The 14,480-nt window shown below is 35.2% G+C and overlaps 3 protein-coding genes and 2 non-coding genes across 5 annotated transcripts; 1 reads left to right on the forward strand and 4 right to left on the reverse strand.

The window, feature by feature from the left end:
• Positions 1-60: 60 nt before the first annotated feature.
• TRNAS-CGA lies at positions 61-142 on the reverse strand. Its single transcript has one exon. It is a non-coding gene; the product is annotated as a tRNA-Ser (tRNA).
• Positions 143-300: 158 nt separating this feature from the next.
• Positions 301-382, reverse strand: TRNAS-CGA. The gene has a single exon. It is a non-coding gene; the product is annotated as a tRNA-Ser (tRNA).
• A 342-nt stretch (positions 383-724) lies between these two features.
• On the reverse strand, positions 725-1,546 carry LOC111793614. The gene has a single exon (XM_023675573.1). It carries the CDS (start codon positions 1,530-1,532, stop codon positions 840-842), a length of 693 nt encoding a protein of 230 aa, XP_023531341.1. The 5' UTR covers positions 1,533-1,546; the 3' UTR covers positions 725-839.
• Positions 1,547-2,798: 1,252 nt separating this feature from the next.
• Positions 2,799-6,008, reverse strand: LOC111793842 (universal stress protein PHOS32-like). The gene is made up of 2 exons (XM_023675902.1): positions 4,867-6,008; positions 2,799-3,001 (listed from the first exon to the last, which is right to left on the reverse strand). The coding sequence occupies exons 1-2, from the start codon at positions 5,627-5,629 to the stop codon at positions 2,961-2,963; spliced, it is 804 nt and encodes a 267-aa protein (XP_023531670.1). The 5' UTR covers positions 5,630-6,008; the 3' UTR covers positions 2,799-2,960.
• Positions 6,009-9,950: 3,942 nt separating this feature from the next.
• On the forward strand, positions 9,951-11,269 carry LOC111793653 (transcription factor MYB14-like). Its single transcript, XM_023675635.1, has 3 exons — positions 9,951-10,086; positions 10,169-10,298; positions 10,801-11,269. The coding sequence occupies exons 1-3, from the start codon at positions 9,951-9,953 to the stop codon at positions 11,267-11,269; spliced, it is 735 nt and encodes a 244-aa protein (XP_023531403.1).
• The last annotated feature ends 3,211 nt before the right edge of the window (positions 11,270-14,480 follow it).

Below are 14,480 nucleotides of genomic sequence, written 5' to 3' on the forward strand. Positions count from 1 at the left end.
TCGGCCCATACATCAACTAAATTGGGCCCAATCATGGCAAAAAAATAAAGAGAATAATATCGTCGACAGCAGGATTCGAACCTGCGCAGGCGAAGCCCAACAGATTTCGAGTCTGTCTCCTTAACCACTCGGACATATCGACTTTTCGGCGAGATATGAAGAAAGAGTTCTTTACAATGCCTAATGATTTCGTGCTGGGCTTGCAATCTGTCCCGCCATGAGATTTCGGGCCGACTAAGTTGGCCCATATATCAACTAAATTGGGTCCAATCATGGCAAAAAAATAAAAGAGAAATATATCGTCGACAGCAGGATTCGAACCTGCGCAGGCAAAGCCCAACAGATTTCGAGTCTGTCTCCTTAACCACTCGGACATATCGACTGACATATCAACTGATTGGAATATTGTTCCTTCCTTTATTTTATTTTTCTAATTTGAGGATTCTTTTGACGTCGACCACTCCCTAACGAAACAATTATCCTTCTTGTCGGAGGAATTAGGGTTCCTAGAGGAACGGTGGTCGTTAATGGAGTGGAGGTTGTCTCGCCGGTGAGTTTCCGGTCAGGGAACTGTGTAATCCATGGAATTTCCCGATCGCTCGAGATCGCCGGTTAACCTCATACATCGAGATGATATCTCTTGAATTAGTTGAAATTCAATCCAATTTCACTAGAACATCTGTTCTGATTCAGAATTCACATTGAAAAGAAAGAGGATAAAGAATACACAAAATCAACCTCAGGAAATTATCGTCTGTAATTTCTGTACAATCAGGGTTTCATTTCATACAATCCAAAAATGGAAATCGAAACGGAAATTAAGAAATCGAAAGAACAATCTACCGAGAAGAAACTCTTTTCATTAGAATCCGAGTCATTTTCAACCCGGTTAACGTAACATTGACGGAATTTACAAATCGCGATTTCGTAAACAATCCAACAATCTCCCTAACTTCATCATCACCACATTCCTCAACAACGACCACACACGATCCAAAAGGACGAACAGTTCTCTCCATCTCCGACACAAATCGAGACGGAAACAACGCCTCAGCCAAATGAGCAGAAAACGCCAAATCAAAAGCATGATCAAAAAACGGCAAATTATGCGGATCAGCACGAGTTACCAAAGGAGGCGAATCAACCAATTCGACGCCAGTGACATCAAGAAGTCCCATCTGAGAGAGCGCCATGACCTCGTGGCCAGCGCCGGCGGAAACACAGAGGACTTTGGTGTGGTTATGGAGAAGCCCTAGATCGCGAAGGGCGTGGAAGAAATTGAGGAAGGAGGAGAGGTTGTTGTGCCAGAGTTTGGTGGACCAGAGGCGCTTGTTCTTCTTGTCGACGGAGAGGATCTGGCGAGGAGTGGAATCGCAGGAGGATTTGGGGAATTTGAGATGGGGTTTTGGAGGGGAATTTGGGGGAATGCAGGTCTGTGGGGTTTGGAGGAAGAGGAGGAGGAGGGTGAGAGAGGCAATGGCGATTGAAGCAAATGAGAGCTTGTTGAGAAAAAGGCGTACGTGCCGTTCCATTCTCGATTCTTCCCCAATCCAACAATTTTGGTTTTTATAGTATACGAGCAAAAACCTTCATACTAAAATATTAATGGTTTAATTTTTTTTTTTTTTTTTTTTTTTTTTTTTTTTTTTTTTTTTTTTTNAATCGACTTTAAACTATCAATTTCATCGGTCCCTAAAATTTTGACTATACCAACGGTCTATAACATAGGTTTTTTTGGCATGTTTTATCTTCACTCACATGTTTTGCGTGTTTTAGAAACTATGTATACTAAACCTAAGTTTTAATGAAATCTCGACGACCAAGTGTCTTGACCAACAAGTTGCCCGTTACATTTGCTCACAATGATGCGCTTCGTCTGCTTTGATATCAACTGTAAAGACCTGACTTTTTTTCCAGTAGTTAGAGTTGTTATTAAGAAAACGATTTTAGAGTTTTAAAATAAGTAAAAAATATGCAAAAGAAATAATTTAGCGGTATCATTGAGCAAATGTGAGATCTCACAATCCCACATAGCGGTTAAGATAATAATTTAAAGGTCGCCAACTATCTACTACCGAACACCATCACCCACATGTGGAATCTCACAATCTACCCTCTTGGGAGCATAGCGTCCTCGCTGGCATACCGTCTGGTGTTAACGGCCCCAAGGGGGTAAGATCCTGCATGTGGATTGTGAGATCCCACATTAGTTGGAGAGGAGAACGAAACATTCTTTGTAAGGATGTGGAAACCTTTTCATAACAAACGTGTCTTAAAACCGTGAGGCTGATAGCAATATGCAACGAGCCAAAACCAACAATATCTGTTAGCAGTGGCATAGGTTGTTACACAATGCCTTGAAGGATGGTTCCAGAAGGCCAATCAGTCCACCTAAACATAAGTAACCATCAATTCGAGTATGGTACACGACCAGATCACAAAAGAAGGAAGAAAACCTCGCAAGCCACATAGGGCAAGGAATAGTCTTATCTAGATCATCCAAGTTTCAGCAAGTACATATCCCTACTTGACCCCTAATGAAAGCAAACGATTGGGGAGGAAAACAAAACACCATTTATAAGGGTGTGGAAACCTTCCCCTAGCACACACGTTTTAAAGCCTTGAGGGGAAGCCCGAAAGAGAAAGTTCAAAGAGGACAATATCTGCTAGCGGTGGATCTGGGCTGTTACAACTAGCAATCTCATGCAATGAATTTACATCATTTGAGTTCCCATTATATGATATTTATCTCAGAGGAGAGCTCGAAACACAGAAGAATGCACTAAAAGAACACGAGATGGATATAACAAACATGTATGTACTATTTATATGAACAGTAGTGTGAGAACACACAAATGGAAATCAATGTCTGACCATACATACAGTTTTTTGTTCATCCACAAAGGGTACGAAATATTTTCACCACATACAAACACACCAACTGTTCAAGTCAACTCAATTCACTCACCAGTCTTCTCTACCTTTGGCACCTGCACAACTTCTGCATTAAAAGCCCAATAATGTAAGAAATTCTGGTGTTATTGCCAACGAATGCAGAATTTTAAGCATAAAAAGTGGAATAAGTAAAGCCTACAGCGTATATACTCAAATCTTCTAATGGGTTTATCAGCATACATATATATTTAAAAAAGGCTAAGCTGCGAATTATTCGATCGAGTTGAGTTTTGATATGATATACAGGAACACCCGGCGCTCAAATAACCATTTTCCACAATGATTAACCCAGTATAATCACCAACAAGCATCTCCTCGGATATTTCTAGATCTTTAGACATAATGTTCTAGATATGAAGATATGAAGATACGAAGATGAAGATGTTGTGAGATCCCACATCAGCTAGAGAGGGGAACGAAGCATTACTTGTAAGGGTGGATTGTCCACATCAGTTGGAGAGAGGAACGAAGCATTTCTTGTAAGGGTGTGAAAAATTCCTTATAAGGGTGGATTGTGAGATCTCACGTCAACTGGAGAAGGGAACGAAGTGGTGGATTGTGAGACCCCACATTAGTTGAAGAGGGGAACGAAGCATTCCTTGTAAGGGGGTGGAAACCTCTCCCTAACAGACACGTTTTAAAAATTGTGAGGTTGACGGCAATGCGTAACGGGCAAAAGTGGATAATATCTGTTAACGGTAGGCTTGGGATATTACAATATGAATCTATTTTTGCCGGGAATGGATTCATAGAACGAGAGAGAAAATGACAATTACTTAGATGTCATGCATTAAAATGCAATTAGAATTTAGCTTTCATGAGTATTCACCTCATTCAACCATCTGTCGAAGAACATAGACAACAGATGAACAGTGTTGTACAGAGCCCGTGGACATTTAAGAGGAATGCAAATTACCGTGACAAGAAACTAGAAGACATCTGAATCTCTAATAGAAAAGACAAGGCCAAACTCACAATTGACAAGTCTCAGGTATGTCGAGATGGCTCTAAAACAGTGACCAAATGTAACAGCCGAATTCCCAAGCCTACCGCTAGCCGATATTGTCCTTTTTGGGTTTTTCCTTCCGGGCTTTCCCTCAAAGTTGTCTACTAGAGAGAAAAAAGGTTTCCAGATCCTTATAAGGAATTATTCGTTCTCCTCTCTAAACAATGTGGGGATCTCACAATTCATCCTCATTGGGGGCCAGCGTCCTCGTTGGCATACCCAGTGTCTAGCTCTGATATCATTTGTAACAGCACAAGCCTACCGCTAGCAAATATTGTCCGCTTTAGCCCGTTACATATCATCGTCAGCCTCACGGTTTTAAAACGCATCTACTATGGAGAGAGTCTAGCCCTACTCTAACCAATGTCTCGCACCATCCAATGGTCTACTATGGAGAGAGTCTAGCTCTACTCGGAAGTCAAAGTATTAACTGCACCATAATTTCCCAAATTTCATCCTCTATTCTCGCTTAGAACAACACCTTACATATCATTTCCGTGTAGAAAAAGTAGAATTGGAACACATTTCTAAATGAATGCTATCTGATGTTCTAACTTCCAAGGAAACTAGTCCATCACAGTCCAGAATAATGAACAGACTCACTCAGAAAATGGCATTGAACAGACTGCGATGCATCATACAAGAAACCCAGCTTTCTAAATCTTAACGCTCATCATTTTTGCTCCCCACTCCCAGAAATCTCATAATGAACCATTAACAATCAAGGCAATAAATCATCTATTTCCCAGCAGAAAAGGGGAAGAGGATCCAATGATGAACAGAAAAGATGGAATTATCCAATTTCAAGCAAAAAAAAACCTCATGATATCAAGTGATTAACAAAAAACTCAAGAAATTGACAAGCACCAAGGTGTTTACAAAACAAAATAGTCAAGAAATCGAACCTTTGATCTCCTCATCAGCGTCGTGATACTCCTGCTCGTCCTCAGGAACTGGTTCAAGTTCCACTTCCTCCCCAATAATACTCTTCACCGAGCCGCCACTACTTCCATCGGCATCGGCATCTCCACGAGAACCATCCTTGTCATCGGGATACCTGACCACCACTACTGGACATACACAATGGTGAACGCAGTAATCGCTAACACTCCCAAGTCGGCCCTTAGTGATTCGCTTGGAGGCGCCAAAGCCACGGCTCCCCATGATAACAGCGCTGAGCCCTAATCTTTCAACCTCCAAGCACAGCCTCTCCTTCATGTCGTGGTCTTTGACTATATGAATCTTGAAAGGAATATTGGCCTCCACTAAAGGCTGAGCCAAGTCACTGGCCTTGGTCGTCGTGAAGTTATCGAAATCATCCTCGAGCTTCCTTTGCGATTCCTCAGCGCTAACGTCGTCGCTGCTGCTACTCCTTTGGTGAAGGTCAACCGCTCCCCAATCCGCTCCATAAAGAACGCTGGTAGGTCGGACGTGAAGAAAAAACACCAAATCTCCGGGACGGAGATAGTTCTGAACAGCCCAACGGACAGCGTAGGCGCTTTCATCGCTCAAATCAACAGCAATTGCGATTCTCCGCTGGGAGTCCAATGAATGACGCGCTGATAGAAGAGCGCCCGGCGACGACGGTTGAATTCGACCAGAGTCATTAGGATTCACGCCGTCAATATCAGTAGATTCCAAGTCCGATCGCGTAGGTTGAAGACTCATGCTGGAAAAGGTGGAAATACAGCTGATGGAAATTCGAATCAGAAGCGAAACAGATGACAAAGAAAAGATTAAATGCGCAAAAAATTGAAGAACTGATCCAGAAAATGGAAAAGAAAGAAAGAACAGAGCCCAAAATGCAAACGGAGAACCGATCAACGGAAGCAAGAGGAAGATTCCAAGATTCCAAATGACTTGCAGACTGGAATTTGGTTAAAAATGCGTTGGAGAATTGACGAACGATTAGTTCAACAACCAAACCCTAACGGCACTTGATTAATTTAATCATCTTCCTTAATCTTCGTCATTATCAGTCGCGTTAGTTCTTGATTTTTTTCCTTTTTCATTTCCGTTGAGAAACCAGTGCTCATGAGCTGCTTCAATGGCCGAAAGTTATTTATATACTTACCAAATAAGAAAAAAAAAAACAAAAACAATTTCCAAATTAAATTTAATATTTAAATTAATAAATAAAACATTTTAATATAAATTTTTAGTTCTCAATTTATTCCTAAAATATCTAAAATTATAATCATAAAATTCTTATATCGGTTAGACTCTATTGTATTAATAATGATCTTTTACAAGCGGTATTTGGGTGTTTCTGTTTGAGCCGTACGAGACGAAATTCTCATATACAGTTCTCAGAGAGGGGTCCCCTTGATTTTCCCATCTTGTTACGAGCGGTATTTGGGTGTTTCTGTTTGAGCCGTACGAGACGAAATTCTCATATACAGTTCTCAGAGAGGGGTCCCCTTGATTTTCCCATCTCAATAAAGTGTATGATTGGTACGAAGAACGTCTTGAAATTCAGGCGATTGCAGATGATATAACTAGCAAATACGTTCCTCCTCACGTCAACATATTTTATTGTCTAGGAGGAATTACGCTTACTTGTTTTTTAGTACAAGTAGCTACGGGGTTTGCTATGACTTTTTACTATCGTCCGACCGTTACTGAGGCTTTTGCTTCTGTTCAATATATAATGACGGAAGCTAACTTTGGTTGGTTAATCCGATCAGTTCATAGATGGTCGGCAAGTATGATGGTCTTAATGATGATCCTGCACGTATTTCGCGTGTATCTTACTGGTGGATTTAAAAAACCTCGTGAATTGACTTGGGTTACAGGTGTGGTTCTGGCTGTATTGACCGCATCCTTTGGTGTAACTGGTTATTCCTTACCTCGGGACCAAATTGGTTATTGGGCAGTCAAAATTGTAACAGGTGTACCGGAAGCTATTCCAGTAATAGGGTCGCCTTTGGTAGAGTTATTACGCGGAAGTGCTAGTGTGGGACAATCTACCTTGACTCGTTTTTATAGTTTACACACTTTTGTATTACCTCTTCTTACTGCCGTATTTATGTTAATGCACTTCCCAATGATACGTAAGCAANACTTAAAAAACCTCCTGAATTGATTTGGGTTACAGGTGTGGTAACCACATTTTTATAGTGAAAAACTGGCAATCCCGAGTGTCCTAACCATGAAAGTATTTGAATAATTATCTTTATAAAAATGTAAAATTATATTTTTAATTCATACCGGTAAATGTAGAGATTTGAACTTCTAACCTTAACGGTCGAGTATCTCAACTTGTGAGATCTCACGTCGATTGGAGAGAGAAATGAAACATTTCTATAACAGTGTGAAAACCTCTTACTAGCCAACATCGATACGTAACGAGCTAAAATGGACAATATCTACTAATAGAGCTAGAGTGGATAATATCAAATAGACAGGGCAAGGGCAAAAGTGAAATGAGTGGCAAGCAAGTGTCCACGTAACATTGCAAATACGACAAAAGAAAAAGGGTTTATAGTAGATTGCTTGATGTGTGGGGAAAAGCATAGAAAAGTATAAAGCAAATAAATCTCTCAACCATATACTACATAGAGACAATATATAAACATCAAAAGCATTTACTCTTCTTTATCCCGAACATATTTGAATTTCTAACCTTTTTAAACGATAATTCATGTCTTTTCGTAGTTTAATTTCAAAAAAAAGAAAATTTAAGTCAGTTATAAACACGTCTCGGATCCTCTTACGTTAAAAAACGGCATGCAACTCGAAAAGAAAAGACTTAAAACTTTATCGCTTGTATCATTGGTTAGAAAACGTGCGTCAGTGTTCAAAGTTGACGTCTATTTGAGAGAAAAATCTTGGATGTATAAACAATAGTAGATAGTATCATGCTGTTATAGAGGTTTTGTTGTTCTTATCCTACTCGAGATTTTGGCTCCGTCACGTGTCTAACTCTAAAAACGACTTCAACGAACCAACTCAGAGTTCTCGGCTTTGATCGTGATCGATCTCTTATTTGGCCATTTGTTTCAAGCGTTTCGATTTCAAACAACTCGTCTGTAATAAATATTTCCCATTCTTTCCTATGAACTAGGAGAACGACATTCCATTCTTTAATTTTTAAAGATATAAGTTTTTTGTTGTCATTATTATCATATTCACATGTAATAAAGTTACGTAACCTAACCAAAATATCACGTGTCATCATTTATACCATTAAAAACATATTTCAAAAATAAATTTCTTCTCGAGCTTTTATTAAAAATAAAATAAAAATAAAATTATTAAAAACGACCGAAGACTATTAAAATTAATATTTTGATGGGATGTTTCATCTCCCTCTAATCTAATTATTTTGTAGAATAATTAAATAATTAATTATTTTCGTAATATGAAATTAATAATTATAATATATAGTATTATTTGGCTCAAAATGTTCTGAAGAAAAATAATTTTAATAAATATTTAAAACCTACATTTTATTAAATGAGTTGACCTTAAATTACTTAGCTGGAAATTTATTTTTTTTTTAATTTTCACACTTAATTAATCTTTTATTTATTTCCAAAAATAAATTTTTTTTATTGATTGATGTGAGAGTACACATTTTAAATATGAGATAAAAAATAAAAGTCAGATTATCCAAAAGTATTTATTATGAACAATAGTTAAGAAATTAGAGAGAAAAATCTTGGTGAAATATTGACTAAAATAATGAAATTTACTTTGACCACATCTTAACCGTTCGATCTCGTCTGTTGATGATGACTTATCTGACACGTGGTATTTATCATAGACTTGTCTCTACCTGATTGCCACGTGGATTTATTATTTTTTTCGGGTTCAGACTACGTTATTATGACCTCACAATTGGCCAATGCTATAAATAAAAAATGTTTTTTTTCTTCTAAATTTATTAAAAATATATTAATTTTTTAAAAAATCTTTTGAACCATCCCGAACTTTTTGGGTTGGTTAGATCGGTGAACCAAGAAATTCGAATAGAACTAGGTTCCGTTGAGTTGCGAGTTGTTCTTTTTTTTAATTATTTAAAAAAATCATGTTTATCCACCGTACATATTATATTGATAATTAAAATTTCATAAATTTTAAATAGCAACATATTTAACTCTATTTTTTTAGTTGGTCGAGTTAATCCAACCGTAAAGAATAATTTTTTGTTTTCTAAAAATTCAATCCAACCTCACTTAAATTTAAAAAAAAAAAAAAAAACGATTTGAGTTTAATAGTCCCGATTGGTCAGATTATCGGGTCATACGAATATAATTTAATGTTAATTAAAAAATAATAAAATTATTTACCAACATTTTTTTTTTTTTTTTTGGTAACCGTCCTCCAACAATATTTAATAATTTTTTATAAATTCATATTTAATATAATGAAATGAGCCAGCTTGATCTTATCTATGGAATGATGTCTAAGATACCTCATTTTAAAAAATAAATTGTCATAATAAATTTTGATGAAATATTAAAAAACAACAAGATATTAATATATATATATATAACAAAAGAATTTATATTAGATTGGTTTCAAATTTGTAAAACATATTCTAAAATGAGACATATCAAGAAACAACAAGAATAACACCAAACATGTTTATTTTATCTGTGGTTCTCGAGAGACCCACTTCGAATGGGAAGGAAATTTCTCGTTTAGACAGGGAATGGAAAAGGAGTGGAGAACATTTTTTTCGTTAGATAAATGGGTTCGGGACAAAATTATATTCCCGTCTTCGTCCCCGCCTCACTCTCACCCACGTAACTCGATGAACAAATATAAGAAAGCCCTTTTGAGCTACGCTGGTTGCGATATAATTTGATTAAAGTTTAGGTAATGTCTGGATTCCTAAAACATTTCTAGGAAATAACCTAAACAAAATTAATTTAATATCATTTTCACTCATTTTTTAATCTATACGCGTTTAAGGTTGTCTATAAATACCCATCTCCCTCATCAATGGCTTCCAATTTGAGTGAGCAATACAGAGAAAAAAATGGCGAAATGTTGCTGTTGCTGTGATCAAATTCAAGTGAAGAAGGGAGTTTGGACGCCTGAAGAAGACCAAAAGCTTATTTCTTATGTTAATAGATATGGCCATTGGAATTGGAGGCAACTTCCAAAATTTGCAGGTCACTCTCTTTTCTTCTTACTTTCGTTCATCGTCTTCTTCCTTAAAACGACCTAATTTCTTCCCGAGTTTTAAAACTTTAGGGCTCTCGAGATGTGGAAAGAGTTGCAGGTTGCGGTGGATGAACTACTTGAGACCCGATATTAGAAAAGGGGGTTTCTCGAAGAAAGAGGAAGAAATTATCGTCAAAATGTATTCCGCCATCGGTGGCAGGTATACTTAAGCTCATGTGACGGGTACTCCTAGGATCGAGACTTTGATTTTGAACGTTTGAGAGTGCTTATATTTATGTTGACTTTAATCTCACACTCCGATCATTTTGTTCTACTTGTGTTATTTCATGTGACGGGTATTCATCAAATCGGTCTAATTGTATTATGATTTAAAATTTTGTTTCATTCTTACTTTCAAACTCGATTTCAAAAATTTTTCTAGGCCTGTTTTCTAAAATCTTCTTGTCAAAATGGGAACAAAGGCTTGAGTATAAGTTGCACGCCAAATTGACTTGACTCACTCGATGTTTGAGTATTAGATTGGAAGTAAATAAATCTCGAAAATTTTTGGGAAAAATGAATCTTTAATTTTGAACATTTGGGAGTTTGTACTATTTCATGTGACGGGTACTCCCCGGATCGATTTAAAATTTTGAATTTGGTAGTGATTTAACATGGTATTAGACCGAGACGCTCGAAGTTGAAGTTTTTGATTCATGCAGATGGTCTACCATGGCTTCCTTAATGCCAGGAAGAACAGATAACCATATAAAAAATCATTGGAATACAGTTTTAAAGAGACGAGTATTGCAGAAGAATGTGTCAAGAACAATGGCAAACAAACCACCACCACCACCGTCACCGCCGCTGCCGCCGGCGACAAAAAGTCCAATTCACGAAGGGTTTTCCGGTGAGAGTTTGAGCTCAAACGACAATTCCACTCTCATTGTTAATTCAACGGCTCTAGAGAGTGTACTAATTCAGACCATTGAAACGTCGACCGCCGGAAATATCGACATGCTGCCTGCGAATGATCGCCCGCCGGTGAGTTCCACCGGCGATTTTTGGACCGACCCTTTATGGCTGGACTCCGATTTTGACCTGCCATTTGATTATCATCAAGACCTCGAAGAACCCATCTTTCCCAAATTTGGATTAGATGAATATATTTTTCAAGAAGAATTATATTAAATAATCAATTTTTTTTGTTCGGAGGACAAACGAATAGATAGTTTACTCAATTCGGCACACTTATATATAATAAACGGAACTATATATATATAATAAACTGAACTATATATATATATATATATATATATATATATATATATTTATTTATTTAATTTTTTGCTTTTTTAAAAAAAATATGAAATAATGAGATTTAACAAAAAAAAAAAGAAAGAGAAGACTTGTTTCTTAATTGAATTAATATTATTAATATTATTATATTTTTTTTCATACCTATTTGAAAATTATATAGATCTAGTGTCCACATCGTTTTAATATTTTTTTAATTTTTTTTGCACGCATCAATTCATATTAATTCGAGTGTCGATTTCATATTTATAATTTTTAAATGTTTAATCTTAATCTTTTTACCACATTTCTTCGTTTTTGTTCGTAAAGGTTTATGGTAGGGGTGTACATTCAACCCGACAATCCGACAACCCGGACCAACCCAACCCGAACTATAAGGGTTGGGTTGGGTTGGATTAGCATTTTGGGTAGAATTGTGTTCATTTTTCTGAACTGTGTTGACCTGAGCCAATCCAACCAACTCGAACCTTTGGGGTGAGTAAAAAAAATCTCTCAATCCAATCCAATCCAACCCAACTCGGACCATGTACACCTCTAGTTTATGGGTGTCGGTCTATGGTCAATATATCAAGAAACCTGGGATGACATCACGATATCCGTTGTTGACCATTATTACTCCCTTTTGTGTGTATAATCATGAAATTAAATCCTAATTTTTCATCGTACAGATAATATCAACCGATATTAGTTATGAATATAATTTATTTTGTAGAAAGGTAAAAAGATAAAAGTAATAAGGTAAAGAGCGTATCACTAATATTTATCTAAAGAAAATTATTGTTGACTATAGAAAGAGAGAGAAGGATGAAAATGAAATATTAGATATGAATGCAAAATAAATAATAATTTTAATTTGTTGTTGTTGGCATTATAATTATTTTAAAAAATAATAGATTTTTAGGGTCTAAAAATGATAGAAACTATATAATAAGGCCACCATATTTGAAAAATTAAATTAATGTCACATTCTTATATCCTTTCAAATTATGGATTACATTGTATCTAAACTCGTACCATAATTAAAAACTTATAATAAGGTTGATTTATGTTAATTAATTAATTAATTAGTTTGTCTCGTATGAATATAGTAATGATATTTTTCTTCCTCCCACGAGATTTGACCCTTTTACTGAATAATGTATTATTTTTATAAATATTTTCAATATGATTCATTTCAACGTATCTTATCTTCACTATTCAAAGCTAAACAGACTTAATTTTAGATTTTACATGTTTATGTTTGTAACAACCCAAAAATCCACCGTTAACAAATAATGTCCGCTTTGGCTCGTTACGTATAGCCGCCAACCTCACTGTGTCTAGTAGTGAGAGGTTTCCACACTTTTATAAGAAATGTTTCGTTCCCCTCTCCAACTAATGTGGAATCTTATTATCCATTCCTTTGGAAACCCAACGTCCAGTGACTGATTTTGATACCATTTATAACAGCTCAAATCCACTGCTAACAAATATTGCCCGTTTTAACTCGTTACGTATCGTCGTCAACTTTATAGTTTTAAAACGCGTCTACTAGGGAGAGGTTTCCACAATCCTATAAGGAATATTTTGTTCCTCTCTCACACGACCATGTTGCAACAGAATATCAAGGCTATTAGGTACTGAATCTGGACTCGTGTTGGTTTGTAGAGATGGTTTTCACTCTTAGAAGCAATGAGTAAGTACAGTGACCATGTTTAACTTTTTTAATTTTTTAATTTTTATTTTATATAATGAATAGTTATTTAAATTATTTTTATAAGTTAATTTTTTAAATTAGTTTCCAACCAAAAATTAAAAAATAACAATCAAACAACTACTTAATTTCTTCTTCGTTTTTTAAATAATAATTATTAATTAAACTCCAAAAGCTGTAATTAATATGTATTTTTAGCACAAAATAATTGATTTATTAATTATCTTTCCTAATTACCAGGAATGTCTAGCAATGAATATCCACCGTCGATGAAATATTATTGCGCTGAGATTTGAATTCCACCATCCGATCAACCAACAAATAAATTAATTAAATGTTTTGGAGTGACGTCAGTTGAACATGACATCACTAAGTTTTTGGATAGATTTAAAAAAAAAAATTTGGAAATTATTAATTGTATTACAAAATTAAAATAATAATAATAAATAAACAAAAGAACCCAAAAGTTGACCATTATTCGTGGGATTTTGAACAATTTTTTTTAAAGTAAACACCAATTCCCTCCCCCTAGACCAATTCAATTATTATTATTTTTTAGCGTTTGATTACGACGTTAAATTTTAATACGACCTAAAATAAAATAAAAAACTCGGGTCATAATTTATATTCTATATATTTTTTATAATTGAACCACGTGAGAATAAAATCAATTAATTAAAATTTTAATCTTCTGATCGTAAGGAAGATGTCCTTATAAATATTTGTTTATGAATTTTTAATATTATTTTTGAAAATGATTAAAATCCGTGTTTATTAATGAAATTTGTTTTAAATTGGTAATTGAGCTATTTTCTTTTTCATTGTCTATTTTTAATTAAAATAAGTAACGGATAATTAATAAAAATAATGAAGGTAAATTATTAATGATTAGTCGTGTTTGCCACGTTTACATTTTATGTCAACAAAGGCTAGACTGCAATTAAAGTCTTCTCAATAAATCATAATTTGACCTTAATATCATTTTTTTTTTAATTTCGTTTAATCTTGATTTATTGGTACGACCTATAGAATAAGTTTGTATAAGACCGAATTAAAATATTTAAATTCTATTTATTAATTTATTAATTGAGAAAATTAATAATTCACTGATAATTATTTGATCTATATAGACGAAATAATTATTATTTTTTTTTTAAATAAAACTTTAAATTATTTAAATTATATTGTGAATATAAATATTCTAAGAAAGTGAGCTCGTACGTGTAAGCTCAAACCATAATGCCTTTTCAACATTGGCGAGTACGAAAGTTTGGTAAGAAAGATATCGAATGAGAGATACATTTGATTGCGCAACATTTGAAACGATCAAAGTGAATTAGGCGTAATAGAAATCTTCGACTTAACGATAATGGAACTTCAAGCCCATTTAAG

The sequence above is a fragment of the Cucurbita pepo genome, chromosome LG04 (assembly GCF_002806865.2).
Source record: "Cucurbita pepo subsp. pepo cultivar mu-cu-16 chromosome LG04, ASM280686v2, whole genome shotgun sequence".
Classification (NCBI taxonomy): Eukaryota; Viridiplantae; Streptophyta; class Magnoliopsida; order Cucurbitales; family Cucurbitaceae; genus Cucurbita; species Cucurbita pepo.

Coding starts and splice junctions, on each gene's coding strand:
- LOC111793614 (XM_023675573.1), bottom strand. CDS start 1,532: ATGGAACGGCACGTACGCCTTTTTCTCAACAAGCTCTCATTTGCTTCA.
- LOC111793842 (XM_023675902.1), bottom strand. CDS start 5,629: ATGAGTCTTCAACCTACGCGATCGGACTTGGAATCTACTGATATTGAC. Junction 3,002..4,866: donor CGCTGATGAGGAGATCAAAG/GTTCGATTTCTT, acceptor CTTTTAATGCAG/AAGTTGTGCAGGTGCCAAAG.
- LOC111793653 (XM_023675635.1), top strand. CDS start 9,951: ATGGCGAAATGTTGCTGTTGCTGTGATCAAATTCAAGTGAAGAAGGGA. Junction 10,087..10,168: donor GCAACTTCCAAAATTTGCAG/GTCACTCTCTTT, acceptor TTAAAACTTTAG/GGCTCTCGAGATGTGGAAAG. Junction 10,299..10,800: donor TATTCCGCCATCGGTGGCAG/GTATACTTAAGC, acceptor TGATTCATGCAG/ATGGTCTACCATGGCTTCCT.